The 16,331-nt window shown below is 34.7% G+C and overlaps 1 protein-coding gene across 1 annotated transcript in view; it reads right to left on the reverse strand.

Moving 5' to 3' along the window:
* CYB5R4 (cytochrome b5 reductase 4) overlaps nt 1–16,331 on the reverse strand; it is an 85,757-nt gene that overhangs the window by 25,582 nt on the left and 43,844 nt on the right. Inside the window, exons 9-10 of the mRNA XM_080805608.1 lie at nt 14,874–14,906; nt 12,302–12,424 (exon numbers count right to left, since the gene is read on the reverse strand). Of these exons, the coding sequence (XP_080661734.1) occupies nt 12,302–12,424; nt 14,874–14,906 (156 nt within the window). The remainder of the gene's footprint in view (nt 1–12,301; nt 12,425–14,873; nt 14,907–16,331) is intronic.

Raw genomic sequence — 16,331 nt, forward strand, 5'->3', positions numbered from 1 at the left:
ATGTAGAGGTTGAGCTCTGCTCTCACAGAGTAGCTGGAGAAGACGTGGGAAGAGGCAAGATGTGATTAAGAGTTTCTTGCCCCAGTTCATAGGCCTTGTTCAAAAAATATGAGAAGCCACTGTTCTAGACTAGCTTATAGTTTGGTGTCTTCCTCCCTGCTTTAACCACGTCAGTTCAAGAATAAATATTTACAGACTATCCTTCCACCCTTTACAACCTCCTACTAACTATTTAATGTACAAATTAAGGAATCAGTTCAGCAAGTCAAAATTCATCCCAGGTATTTCTCTTCTTGAACATTTCCATTCTCTACTGCTCTCATCAACTGTACTTTTTCTTAGCACTCATTACTACTGTCCATCACCTAAATGTCATTTACCTACCTCCTAATTTGCAATCTACCTTTATTCATTTATTCCTCCAAGATTTTCTGGAACCAATGTAGGGCAACCAATTAGTGGGAACTACACACTTAAAAATGCAATCCATGGAAAAGAAACAACCCCAAACATACTAACATCTATAATAGTTAAAAATGTATTTATGTACATACCTAGATATATCCACATAGGAAAAAACACAATCTATAGCCATTCAATAAAATACACATTCCACTTAGAATCTGTCACAATTCACATAGCAGGGGCCAGACTGACTTAGCGTTGTTAGCTATTTCCGCCAAGACAGTGATCTTGATGAGCAATGAAGCTGACTGCAGGGATGATGTCCAGAACACTTAAGTATAAACTATTTCCAAGCACTGTAAAATGTTTAACATTTTGACTACTGATAAAATAATTCAAACTTATGAAGTTATTAGAATATCTTCCTATACTGAAGATGCAACAAAGTTGGAATATTACTCATAAAAGAATTACATAACTGCACTTATTTTGTTGTTTTTAAAAAATTATTGAGGCTTTTCACTAATTTTGATAAAGCTTCCACTTAATCTCTAGTAGTTTAGTTTTAATATCCTCACTCAAACCACTTTGTATATATGAATAAGAACACAGAGGCTTCTGGGTGGTTCAGTCAGTTAAGCATCTGACTCTTGATTCGGCTCAGGTCATGATCTCCGGGTCATGAGATCGAGCCCCACACTGGGCTCTGTGCTAGGCATGAAGTCTGCTCAAGATTCTCTCTCTCTCTCTCGGGAAAAAAAAAAAAAAAAAGAATACATCCACAACTTGTTGTCAAACACTAAGAATGATAAATAACTGTGGACACATGTCTATTCATATTTTAGAATAAAACACAATGAAACAGAATGCTCAAACACTGAGAATTTTCATACATAATTGTTAAATTAGTTTTATCAAATCGACAGGAAAGCACAGATTCCTTCTTGTTTCATATTAAGATGTTTTACTACCTCAGACTGATGGGAAGTAAATCTTCCAAGGTGAGGATTTTATGGAGTTAAACTAGGAGAAAGGCAGCTCTTTCTCCAAGACTAGATTGAGTGGAGTTTTAGATAACACACCATTTAGCAAGATTGTCATGAAATCTGAACACTGCTATACCTAACACCTTTCGTGTCTTGTTCTGTAACTAATAATGCAGCCAACACTGTATACTCCAGTGCCTGAATCCCCTGCATTCTAAGGTCGTAAACCTCTTCCATTTTATTTTTTAATACAGTAATTTTTTCTCACTCAATTAGATCCTGCCCCATCTAGTCTGTGTTTCTTCAGATCTCACATTTGGGTCATTCTAACAGAGATGAAAAAAGACAGCAAGATGCCAAAGCACTGTATGGTTACCGAGTTTGTGACAACTCCATGCGTGCTGGGCAGAGGAGATAACTGAAGACAAAGAAGCACACAGAAGTTTTTCTTTGCTACTTGCAAAACTTCTTCATTTCTTGTAATTTTAAATGGTTATTTGGGGCAGCAAAGAAACATGGATGTACAGGCAAAGACTGGGGAGAGGTGTGAGGGTGGCTCTTCTGACCCCAGCAAGAAAATTTGTTCCATAGCGGGCAAGCAGCTTGCCTGCAGAATCACAGGCCCCACAAAAAGGCTCAATTAAACGATTGCTTACAGTGTGTGTCCACAAGCACATTTATGAGCACAGATAGTACCTCGGTGTGTGAGCACACACGTGTGTGTGATATCTGCAGTTAAGAAGCCATTACGACAGTATAGGTCAAACCATGCAAAACTGTCAGCTTTCTAGGTTAAAAATAGTAAAATACGAACAATTTCACATAGTTCAACTTAGATTAAAAAGACTAAAGTTACATACATATATTTAACATAAAGGTTTATAAGTGGCTGCTGACTTCAAAATTGTGACAAAATTTTTTAAACTCTTCTTTACAATTTTGTATCCTGATGTTCATTTACTGAGATGTTTGTTGGCAAATCTATAAAACTAATTCTGTCTCATGATCAAAGGCCCCACAGTAAAGGCAACTACAACTAAAATAAAATTTTAGGTTGGCTATAGAAATAGTAACCCAATTACCTATCAGTTGTGTGTGTGCACACACACACACAGACACACACACGCACACAACTATTCACTTATAATAGTAACTTCAGGGGGGAAAAATGAGAAGGAAACAACTTAAAAATGGTAATCTAATTCCACTGATATGGTTTATGTTATCACCTGTTACATTTGGATTAAAGGTAAAAACGAAGTAGTTTCTCTTCTCTAATTATTTTCTTTGTTTTATTTTAAATCTTTAGTGTAAGTAAATTCTGAATTTGACATGAGAAGGTATTGCATTAAAAGTTTTAGATTTACATGTTTATTTTCAAAACTTCATTTAGCTAAGAAATTTTAATAAGAGGAAGCCAGTATGCTAGTATTACCTAGGACCACGTGACAGACTATAAACATTTGATATTACTGACAGCAAGTTAATCATAATAATTTGATAGAAGTATTCAGCTTTACTAGTGACTAATCAACCATTTCTGTCATGATTTAAGGAATGGAAAGAACAAAGAAGAAATTACCTTTGCTAATTCAGTCACATAAATAAATGCCTCCCCTAAACTCCGAGTCATTTTCCAAAGTGGAAAACCTAATTCAATGAAAAATACCCACATTGCTCCAATTTCAAATAAGAAAGCTAAAACTTAACTGTGGGGGTTCATGACTCAAGAAAAAATTTATGGCAGAGATAAAGAGTTCATGGGAAGCCTCGGGAAATTACTGAGAAAACCTGAGTGATGCCTACTCTAACAATTTCCAAATGGAGGTAACCCTTCATTCTTAGTATCATTTATTTCTTGGACTTAGCTTTTATCTGGTTTGCTATGATTTTTTCAATCACTAGATAGATACTATCAGGGCAAGAGATTTCACTTTAATAATACCTCTTTTCATTGCCACAGTCTTCTATCTATTTTCTTCTGATCTGCTGGATCATACTCTTATTTCTCTATGTTATCTCTCTCTTCCTAATACCACAAAATTCAGACCTCTGCTCCTATAAAAGAATTCTATTTGGCCTTTCCCCACTTGTGGCTTACATTTTTCTTTCTCTACAACTTGCAAAATGCCTGGCACAATAAATACCTAGTAACAATCTGAAGCTCTTCCTAGAAAACCATTCCTAGTTCTTGTTATTTGTTTGAAAATTATTTTCACAACATTGCTGGAAATTCACCTCTTTCAGGGAGTGGCTCTCAACGAAACTCATCTGCATCTGTTTGGTTGGGGTTACCCTGGAATATGCTCAGTCTGTATTACAGAACTTGTTCTTGTTGGTCTGTTGCTTTATAAAAAAGTATTCTTCAATCTCATGTCAGTGTGTGTTCTTTCACTTGGGAAAATAATTAGCACAGTGCCTAAAACAACTTTCTACTCACAGTGGCTATGCAAATTAATGCTACCTGATAACTTTTCTGAAATTAAATATCCACAATAAAACTTTGTAATTTTAAAAACATTTATAATAATTTTAAATATTTAAAGATGCTAAAGTGAATACATGTAGTTAATTCCTTCTAACTCCCCTAAAATAATAACAAAGGGGTGTGTGTGTGTGTGTGTGTGCACATGTGTGTGTGTGTGTTTGGTTGTTCTTTAAGGCATAAGCCTGTAAGGACATAAAGAATGGAAATAAGAAAAAGCAGCAAAACTTTAAGAGCTGACAAGGCAAAGAAATGACTGGTAACTGACTCAGCAGACTCAATAATGCTGATCTTAAATTAGAAGTAAAGAAAGCCAAGATTTGACTCACTTGTAACAAAAAATCCCTGAAGGCTCAGAAATTGGCAGGACCAATTATATCTGAAATCAGAGTGAAGCTGGAGCTGAAACCACTTTCTGGGTGAAAGTTCATTTAAGAAATCTAGATGCTCCCACCTCCACCTTTGCTCAAGTCTTCCCCTACTTAGCATAGCCACATGACTAACTTCTCCTATTCTGGGAAAATGTTAGAAGTGTACTCTCTAGAGTGGGTAAAACAAAGGGTCTCTGGATTGGGTATATGTTATAGGCTGAATTGTGTCCCCCTCAATTTTCCTATGTGGAAGCTATAACCCCCAGTACCTCACAATGAGACTTGGAGACAGGTTCTTTTGAAACGTGAATTAAGTGAAAATGAGGTCATTAGAGGGGGTGATCCCTGATGCAGTGTGATTGATAACCTTGTAAAAAGAGGCAACCGGGGCACAGACACACAGAGGGAAGATCATGTGAAGATGGCCACCTACAAGCCAAGGACAGAAGCGTCAGAAAGAACAGACTCTGCCAACACCTTGATCTTGGACTTCTGGCCTCTGGACTGAGAAAATAAATTTCTGTTATCAGGCCACTCAGTCTGGTACTTTGTTATGGCAGTATTAGCACCTAATACAGTATGCTAGGCAACAAACAAACAAAAGAAATTAAGTTTACAGATACCTAGCCTTCTTTCCCCATAAGACATCTAAAATTCTGGGTGCAAAGTAGGAGACTGTCTATTCTCAAGTCTCTGACAAAATACAGTCATTGAACTTGGGAACAAGAAAACAATCCACCCATACAGTTAATATAACTGTCAATAAGTCACACCCATATTCACAATGTTTCTGTGTACCTTTTAGAGTGACACCCCCAGAAATATGAGCAGTTAATCAAGGATTAGCAGACCTTCAAAGAAAGCATCTAACATGAAAGACAAACAAACAAATGAACTTTGGGGGCACAGGTTACATGGGAAGAGGGAAACTCAAAGGCTCTATCAAAAATATAAGAGAGGCTATTAAGAATAGGATACTAGGGGCACCTGGGTGGTTCAGCTGGTTAAGGGTCCAACACTTGATTTCACCTCAGGTCATGATCTCAGGGTTCTAAGATGGGAGACCTGTGTCGGGCTCCTTGCTAGGCATGGCGCCTGCTTGAGATTCTTTCTCTCCCTCTGCCCCTGCCTACACCACTCTTCCTTTCTTAAGGAGAAAAGAAAAGAAAAAAAAAAAAAGGATGCTAAAACAAAGGAACAGAAATCAAGAGTTCTTAGAAGTTAAAAATAGGACAGTAGAAATGAGTAACTCAGTAGAAGAGCTGAAAGATACAGCTAAAGAAATCACTCAAAAAATAGAACAAAAGGGCAAAATTGAAAATAAGAGACAAAAAAATGAGCTATTTATAAGTTTAAAAGGTTTAAAGTAAGAATACTTCTAGATAGCAAAAACAGACTGTGAAGAGAAGGAAAATGAGTATTTCTCAGAACGGAAGGTCGTAAGTTTCCATAATGAAAACATAGCACAAAGGAGAAAGAGCCAGCATGAGAAAAGAAAACAGACCCATATTAAGGCATATAAAATTGTGAAATTTCAAAATTCTTAGAATAAGGATTTTTGAAAAGAAAATATAGTGCCCATTTACTATGTGAAAATTCATCAGGTAGAACACTTAAAATATTCATCCCTGTCTATAAATGTTACACTAACATTAAAAACCTAAAAAAAAAAAAAAAAAGGAAAAAGGGAAATGAATGAAGAAGGAAATGAATTACATCCTTTAGGAATAAACTGAGACAATGGTTTAGATAAGCAGAAAGACAATAAACATATCTTCCTTAATATAAAAAAATGAGATGTGTATACAAGGTATAAACTTAAACTTGGCCATACACCTTTTATAAAAAGGACCCTGAAAGAGTAAATGGTTGAACAATAGTCTAAGCACAAGTTGGCTTCCCCATTCAGGTATCACTATCTAATAACTTTGTAATGCCTAAGTATTAGGTAGTAGAGGCTAAAATTTAATCTCTATTAAAAAAAGGAGTTTTCCAAACAAGTAAAAGCTAAAGGAGTTCATCAACACTAAACTAGTCTTACAAGAAATGTTAGGGGTACTTCATTAAGCTGAAAAGAAAGAGCACTAATTAGTAACAAGAAAATATATGAAAGTATAATTTCATTGGTAAAGGTAAATATATAGTAAAGGTAGTGGATTAATCGCTTACAAAGCTAGTATGGAGGTTAATGACAAAAGTGATAAAAATAACTAATTATAGGGGCGCCTGGGTGGCTCAGTGGGTTAAAGCCTCTGCCTTCTGCTCAGGTCACGATCCCAGAGTCTTGGGATCGAGCCCCGCATGGGGCTCTCTGCTCCGTAGGGAGCCCGCTTCCTCCTCTCTCTCTGCCTGCCTCTCTGCCTACTTGTGATCTCTGTCTGTCAAATAAATAAATAAATCTTAAAAAAAAAAATAACTAATTATAATAATTATTTAAAGTTTACATAAGAAAAGGTTCTTATTAAATGTAATATCAAAAACATAAAATGTGGGTGTGGGGAAAGAGTAAAAATGTAAAGCTATGGAATGCATTCAAACTTAAGTTGCTATCAACCTAAAGCAGACCATTACAAATATAGATTTTTATATGTATGCCTCATGGTAATCATAAAGCAAAAACCCACAGTACATACATGAAAGGTAACAAAAAAAATCTGAAGTGTAAAACTAAAGAAAGTCATCAACTCTTAAAGGAAGAGAGCAAGAGAAGAAGAAAAGAACAGAAAACTACAAAACAGCCAGAAAACAGTTAATAAGATGGCAAAAAGTATATACCTATCAATAATTACCTTAAAAGTAAATGGACTAAATCCACTAGTCAAAAGACATAGAATGGCTGAATGAATTAAAAAACAGGACCCATCTATATACTGCCTACAAGAGACTCACTTCAAATGTAAAGAGACACACAAATGGAAAGCAAAGGGATGAAAAAAGATGTTTCATGAGAATGGAAACCCAAAGAAAGCTGGGGTGGCTATATCATATCACACAAAATAGACTTCAAAACAAAGACTATAATCAGACACAAGAAGGAATTATTATATAATGATAAAGGGGTCAATCCAACAACAGGAAATAACATTTGTAAACACCTATGTATCTAACAGAAGATAGAGTATCTAAATATATCAACCAAATATTAACAGACCTAATGGGAGAAACTGACAACACAGTAATAGTAAGGGACTTTAATATCCCACTTATACCAGATAGGAAATCAATAAGGAAACATTGGCCTTAAATGACACATTAGACCATACTGACTTAATAGATAAACACGGAACATTCTAACCAAAAGTAAGTAACAGAAAACACATTCTTCTCAAGTACACATGGGACATTCTCCAGGATAGATCATATGTTAGGTCACAAAACAAGTTTAATACATTTAAGAAGATTAAAATCATATCAAACATCTTTTCCTAATATAATGGTATGAAACTAGAAATCAATTACAAGAAAAGTGAAAAATTCACAAATGTGTGGAGACTAAACAGTGCACTTGAACAATCAATGGATCAACAAAGAAATCAAAGGAGAAATCAAAAAAACTTTGAGACAAATGAAAAGGAAATACAACATATCAAAATTTATGGGATGCAGCAAAAGCAGTTCTAAAAGGAAGTTCACAGCGCTAACCCTTACCTCAATAAACAAAAAAAAATCTCAAATAAACAAACTAGCTTCACATCTCAAGTAACCAGAAAAAGAAGAACAAATGAAGCACTAAATTAGTAGAAGGAAGAAAATATTAAAGATCAGAGTAGAAATAAATGAAACAGAAACTAAAAAGACTAAGAGCTGGTACCCCAATTAGATAAATATAATTGGCTAACCTTTAGCTAGACTCACCAAGAAAAAAAAAATAGGGCTCAAATAAACAAAATCAGAAACAAAAGAGAAGATGTTATAACTGGTACCACAGAAATATAAAGGATCTTAAAAGAGTTCTATGAACAATTATACACCAACAAATGAAACAACCCAGAGGAAGTAAATAAATTCCTAGAAACATACAATCTTTCAAGACCAAATCATGGAAAAATAGAAAATCTCAATGAACCAATTACTAGAAAGGATTGAAATCAGTGAGTAAAAACCTCACAACAAACAAAAGTCCAGGACCAGATGTCTTCACTAGTGAATTCTACCAAACATTCAAAGCAAAGTTACAGGCTAATACCTTGATGGACATAAATGTAAAAATCTTCAACAAAATATCAACAAACTGGACTCAACAATACATTAAAAGGATCATATACAATGATCAAGAAGGATTTATACTAGGGACACAAGAATGGTTCAACATCCACAAATAAATGAATGTGAATTAATTAATAGAAATCATATGATCAATAGATGCAGAAAAAGCATTTGACAAAACTCAACACTTATTTATGACGGAAACTTTTAACAAAATGGGTAGAGAGGGAACACACCTCAATGTAATAAAGGTTGTGAATGAGAAGTCCACAGCTAACCATCCTCAACAGTAAAAAGCTGATCAGGAACAAGACAAGGATGCCCCTCTCACTACTTTCATTCAACATAATACTGAAAGTCCCAGTCACAGTAAGCAGGCAAGAGAAAGAAATAAAAAGCATCAAATTAGAAAGGAAGAAATAAAACTATCACTATTTGCAGATGACATAAAATTACATAGAAAAAAACCCTGAAGGCTCCACCAAAAAGCTGTTAGAAATAATAAATGAAGTTGCAGAATATGAAATCAATATATAAAAATCTGCATTTCTAAAAGCTAATAATGAACTATCAGAAAGAGAAATTGAGAAAACAATCTCATTTATAATTATATCAAAAAGGAATAAATTTAACCAAGGAGGTGAAAAACCTGTACTCTGAAAACTGTAAGATACAGATGGAAAAAATTGAAGATGACATAAATAAATGGAAAGAAATAGTATGCTTATGAATTGTAGGAATCCATGGATTTTGTTTTAAAAAAATGTCATACTACCCAAAGGAATCTATAGATTCAGTGTAATCACTACCAAAATACCAATAGCATATTTCACAGAACTAGAACAATTAATCCTAAAATTTGTATAGAATCACAAAATCCTCAAATAGCCAAAGCAATCCTGAGAAAGAACAAAGCTGGAGGTACCATACTCCAAGTTTTCAAACTATACCACAAAGCTATCATAAGCAAAACAGGATAGCAGCCATAAAAACAGACATACAGATCAATAGAACAGAATAAAGAGCCCAGAAATACATATATATATATGTACTTATACATATATACATATATGTATACATATGTACACACATATATACATATATACAGATACATATATACGTGTGTGTGTATATATACTGATACATCTATACATATATATGTATAGATATAGATGTATAGATATATATGTATAGATGTATCAGTATACATATACAATATATGTGTATATATCTAAATATCTATGTATAGATATCTCAACTGATTAGATAGATAGATCAATTAATTTATGACAAAAGAGGCAAGAATATATACAATGGGGAAAGGATAGTCCCTTCAAATAAATGGTGCTAGGAAAAATAGGATACTACAGGCAAAATAATGAAAATAGTCTATTATCTTATACCATACGCAAAAATTAAAATAGATTGAAGACATGAATGTAAGACCTGAAACCACACACTCCTAGAAGAAAACAGATGGTAAGTTCCTTGACGTTGATCCTAGCAATGATTTTTTGGACCTGACATCAAAATCGAAGGCAACAAAAGCAAAAATAAAGTGGGACACTACATCAAACTACAAAAGCTTCTACATGGAAAAGAAAACCATCAACAATATTTGCAACAAACTCAATACCAAAAAACAAATAATCTAGTCAAGAAATGGGCAGAAGACATGAACAGACATTTCTCCAAAGAAGACATACAATGAAACAGACACAGGAAAAATATTCAACATCACTTGGTATCTGGGAAATACAAATCAAAACCACAATGGTTAAAATTAAAAACTCAGATGTTGGCAAGGATGTGGAGAAAGGGGAACCCTCTTACATTATTGGTGGGAATGTGAACTGGTACAACCACTCTGGAAAACAGTATGGAGGATCCTCAAGAAGTTAAAAATAGAGCTGCGCTTTGACCCAGCAATTGCACCACGGGGTATTTATCCAAAGGAGATTCAAAGGGGCACATGCACCCTATTGTTTATAGCAATGATGTTTACAATAGCCAACATATGGAAAGAGCCCAGATATCCATCAATAGATGAATGGATGAAGATGATGTGGGGTTTGTGTGTGTGAGAGTGTGTGTGTATGTAATGGAGTATTACTCAGCCATCAAAAAGAATGAAAGCCAGCCATTTGCAATGATGTGGATAGAACTACAGAACATTATGCTAAGCAAAATAGTCTGAGAAAGACAAATACAATATGATTTCACTCATATGTGTTATTTATTTAAGAAACTAAACAAATGAACATAGGGAAAGGGAAGGAAAATAAAATAAGATGAAAATAGAGAGGGAGGCAAACTGTAAGAGACTCTTAACTATAGGAAACAAACGGAGGGCTGCTGGAGGGGGAATGCGGTAAGTGGGCATTAAGAAGGGCACTTGATGTAATGAGCACTGGATGTTATATGCAGCAATGAATCACTAAATGCTACCCCTGAAACTAGCAATACAGTATATGTTAACTAAATTGAATATAATAAGAAAATTTTTTAAAAAAGAAAACCATCAACAAAACGAAAAGGAAACCTACTGAATGGGAGAAAATATTTGTAAATCTCATATCTGATAAAAGGTTAATATCCAAAATATAATTAAAAAACTCATAAAACTCAACAACAAAAACACAATCTGATTAAAAAATAGATTAAAAATCTAAAAACAAAATTCAAAGGACCCGAAGAGATATTTTTCCAAAGAGGACATACAGATGGCCAAAAAGTACATGAAAAGATGCTCAACATCACTAACCATCAGGGAAATGTAAATCAAAACCACAATGAGCTATTACCCCACACCTGTGAGAATGGCTATTATCAAAAGGACAAGAAATCACAAGTGTTGGCAAAGATGTGGGGAAAAGGGTATTGTTATGCACTGCTGGAGGGAATGTAAATTGGTGCAGCCTCTATGGGAAACAGCGTGGGGGTTTCTCAGAAAATTAAAAATAGAAGTACAATATGATTCAGTATTCCACTTCTGGGTTTTTATCTGAAGAAAATGAAGACACTAATTTGGAAATGTATGTGTACCACCATCTTCATCGCCGCATTATTTACAGCGGCGATATGGAAGCAACCTAAGCATCCACTGATAAATGAATGGATAAAGATATGGAATGTATATATAGAGAGAGATATACGATGGTATACTATTCAGCTAGTTTAAAAAAGAATAAAGGCCTGCCGCTTGTGACATGGATAGATCTTGAGGATATTATGCTAGGTGAAACAAGCCAGACACAGAGAGATGAATACTGTATGATCTCACTTACATATGGAATTGAAAAAACAAAACAAAACAAACAAACAAACCCAAACTCATAGATACAGAAAACAGACTGGTGGTTGTCAGAGGTGGAGGTGGTGGGGTGGGCAAAATATGTGAAGAGGGTTAAAAGGTACAAACTTCTAAATATAAAATAAACAAATCATGGGGATATAACATACTGCATAGTGGCTACAGTTAATAATACAGTAATGAATATTTGAAAGTTGCTAAGAAAGTAGATCTTAAAAGAGCTCATTACAAGAAAAAAAATTTTTTATGACTGTACAGTGACAGATGTTAACTAGACTTACTGTGATGATCATTTCACCAAGTCTATAAATACCAAATCACTATGTTATATACCAGAAACTAGTATAATATTATATGTCAATCATATCTCAATTTGAAAAAAGGAGGAAAACAGATACCACGTCCTTTTATAACTTCTTACAGGGAGATACGAGGGCCCTTTGGCTCCTCCCAAAATAGCCTTCCAAACTCTGGTACAATTGCACTACTGACACAATTTCATCAATACAGGACTCAAAATAATAGCGCAGCATACCTGTATCTTTCCTTGGAATAAGCGAATTATGATTCTCTAGGGGGTGACCAAGACGTTTCCAAGAAGTAGTCTCTTTTTTCTTTAGGACAATCTCTATTTTTCCCACATTCTCAACAACCCGCACTAAAAAGAAGATAAATTCCATTTGTATTCACTGAAACTAAATATAACACATTACTTAAAAATCAGTCTTCCTCAAACAATACAAATGTTCTGATCTGATATGAATAACAGGGATCATTGGTAAGATAAGACTTCATATACACATTTGTCAAAACTGTTTATCCCTTAAAAGATATTAAATCCAACTTATTTTTATTATATGAATCAAATTAACTTTTTTCAAACTAATTTATCAAGAGTCAAACTAATAGGTACTGCTAGTTTTCATACAAGCCCAAATATGGCCATGGCAAGTACTTAACACATAGCTTCAGGGGGAAATAAAGAGGAGTGAGCTGACATATACAAGTTAGTCACTGAGTGGACTATAAAAGCAAATCTAATTTATACTCTTCCATTTCTTAATTGGGATCTGAGGCGTTCTTATGAGTAAATTCAGTAGATCAATTCTGGACTGAATAAACAAAAGAAAAAGCTTCATGAATAATTATGAAGTACAAAAAAATTATGAAGTACATATGAATCTTAAATAATTAAAGGCCTTTTTTGGGTATCTTTCAATTTTTGACTGAATTCAGAATATATGGGTATAATATAATAATAAAATACAGACTTTTATATACTGGTTAAATTTTATGAATTGAATACGCTTTTAAGGCCCTAAAGTGTATTTCAGTTTGTCTTCAGAAACAATCTGTTCTTCCTCAAGGTAAACACATAATTCAACAGCAACTTAACAATAACTTTTTAAGACAGATTAGTCAAATACATTCATTTCAATGAGCACTGATTTGAAGCTTAACAAATATAGAAACATGGTCCTTGACTTTATACAATTTACAGAGCTTGCTACCATATATAGGAAATATATATAGGAAAGAGAAAGCACAGAACCAGTATAAGGTATTCTGACAGTACTTTGAAACAAAAAATTACATATATACACACACATATATATATTTAAGTATATATATTTACACATATATGTGTGTACTTATCTCTATATATCTATATAGTGAAATATAATTCAACCTTAAAAAAAAAAGGAAGAAAGAAATCCTTCCATTTGCAACAACATATGAACCCAGAGACATTATGCTAAATGAAGTAAGCCAGACAGAAAAGATAATACTGCATGGTATCACTTACATGTAGAATCATTAAAGAAAAAAAAAGTCATGTACTCATTAAAAAGAGAGTAGAGGGGTGCCTGCGTGGCTCAGTGGGTTAAGCCTCTGCCTTCAGCTCAGGTCATGATCTCAGGGTCCTGGGATCAAGCCCTGCATTGGGCTCTCTGCTCAGCAGGAAGCCTGCCTCCCCCTCTCTCTCTGCCTGCCTCTCTGCCTACCTGTGATCTCTGTCAAATAAATAAATAAAATCTTAAAAAAAAACAAAACAAAACAGAATAGAATGGTGGTTATGGTGGTTGCCAGGCTGGCTGGCTGGGGGGGGGGGCACGGTAAGGGATGGGGAGAGGATGACAAAAGGGTACAAACTCCCAGTTAAGACATGAATAAGGTCTGAGGATCTAATGTATAACCATGGTAACTACAGTTGATAATATTACAATTCCAATTTGCTAAGACAGTATTCAAAAAAGTAATATGTGAGGTGACAGATGTGTTAACTCGATTGTAGGAATCTTTTTACAATGCATACACACATCAAATCATCATGCAATTAAATATATTACAATTTCATCAATTACACGTCACTAGAGTTAAAAACAAAAGACAAAAAAAAAAAAAAACCCAAGAAACCATTCTATGAATCTTCTGCTGTCAAATAGCTTTGTGAAATCCACACTATACTTTTATATGCAGCAATATTATAATTTAATATGCTGTCAATATTACACATTTATATTTATACACCTAAGAAAAATTTGGTCTAGTATATTTCTACATATTTCATGTCAGGAGGAGGGCAGAGATAAGGAGAATGGAAAGAAGAGAAGAATTTTCTTCCAAGGAGAGAAAAAGGAAGGGTAAAAAATTGAAAGGAACAAGGAGAAAGAAAAAACAGAGAAAAAACCTGAAACCAGCAAGAGAACATATTTATAAAACAATTAATGTATTTGTTTTTGGTTTTTTTTTTTAGATTTTTATTTATTTGACAGACAGAGATCACAAGTAGGCAGAGAGGCAGGCAGAGAGAGAGGGGGAAGCAGGCTCCCTGCTGAGCAGAGAGCCCAATGCGGGGCTTGATCCCAGGACCCTGAGATCATGACCTGAGCTGAAGGCAGAGGCTTAACCCACTGAGCCACACAGGTGCCCCTAATGTATTTGTTTATATAGAAAATGTTACATCTTTGTTTTTTTGTAATATGAAAATACACATATGAAAAATAAGACAAAGGCGGATTTTTCTCTTTCTCTCTCTCTCTTCCTGTGTAGGTATGTATATATGTACGTGTATATATACACATAATTATTTTTTGGTAGCTTACCAGAAAAATCTTCCTCAACTTCATGACTTAGCCCTAGGAAAGAAAAATAGGTTTAGTTAAAATCCAACTTCAATTCATACGATCTATGAACACCATGTAAGATCATCTAAACAGTTCTTATATGCACTATGTACTATTTCAAATCTCTCCAGATAAGTAAAACATATTCTGACAGCCAGGAGAAAGAAACTGTATACAACCAAAATGTCCAACTATCTGAATATAAAGACATACAGTTTTCATCTTTTCAATTTCTCTCCTTATTAAAAAGCAAATACCCAATTGCCCATAAGTGAGTAGCCACTCTGGTCCAAAGATGGTCCCAGACTGACAAACCTACAAACCAAGAAGTGAGCAGGCAGGTAGGGACACAGCCCCTGCAGGGCTCATGCTCTAGTGTGTTCACAAGTAGATGTGCGTACAGGCCAGGCTTGGGTCTGACTCTGTTTTCTCTTATTGTTCTCTAAGGTTGACTATGTATTCAGTTATTGAAAGAAAACTCTTGAGTCTCTGTATGTTACCTTCTAGGCATTACCGATAAAACAGTTAATGAAAGAGAAAAACCACTGCCTTATGGAAATTGCATTCCAGAAGGGGGAGAGAGATGAAAGAAATATTTTTATAGACACCTGCTCTAAACTTCACTATGTTAATATGGTTATCTAGAACTTATAGTTCTGCATTATTTTAGCCCTTCTGATCCAATATTGGCATCCAAGAGTCTCATATTTTTTGACTGTGGAATTTTTTTTCTTTTGTATTGTGCGTTACACAGTTAGCTATAGTGGGAACAAAATTAGCCATAAAGCATTTGAAACACAGTAGATGGTGGCACAGAGGTTTTACTTAAAGAAAAATCATGCAGTGCTAATGAGTCATGTATACTTTTCTAGACATCTGAGTGGTTAAAACTCTCCCAATATACATTAGACCTTTTATTTTCTCTTAAGATTTTTTATTTATTTATGAGAGAGAGAGAGAGGGCATAGGTGGGGGGAATGGCAGCGGGAGAGCGAGAAGCCAGTTCCCCTAAAGAGTGGAGAGCCAGATGCAAGGCTCGATCCCAGGACCCTGAGATCATGACCTGAGCCAAAGTCTGACACTTTACCGTTGGAGCCACCCAGGCACCCCTCCCTATGCATCAGATCTTATGCTAAGAAAAAATAGAACGAGTTATTATTTCTACAAGAAAAGTTTAAGGTTCCAGTTTGATTAATCTACTGAATGGAGAAAACAGGAAAGAAAAAAACACTTATCAACTCTGATCAAATTCAAGACAAAAGGTACATCATTAATACAGTAAAGCAGTGAACAGAATCCTCAGTCAGCTGATGTCTGGGCAATCAGTCTCTGTTTTGCAAAAGTAAATGATATAAGAACACCTGCTTCACACATAATTTTCTTGTTATCATAGTTTCTATGTGCTTCATTTCTACCTTCTAACTAGAATAACATCAC

Source organism: Martes martes (genome assembly GCF_963455335.1).
Source record: "Martes martes genome assembly, chromosome: 6".
NCBI classification, from domain to species: domain Eukaryota; kingdom Metazoa; phylum Chordata; class Mammalia; order Carnivora; family Mustelidae; genus Martes; species Martes martes.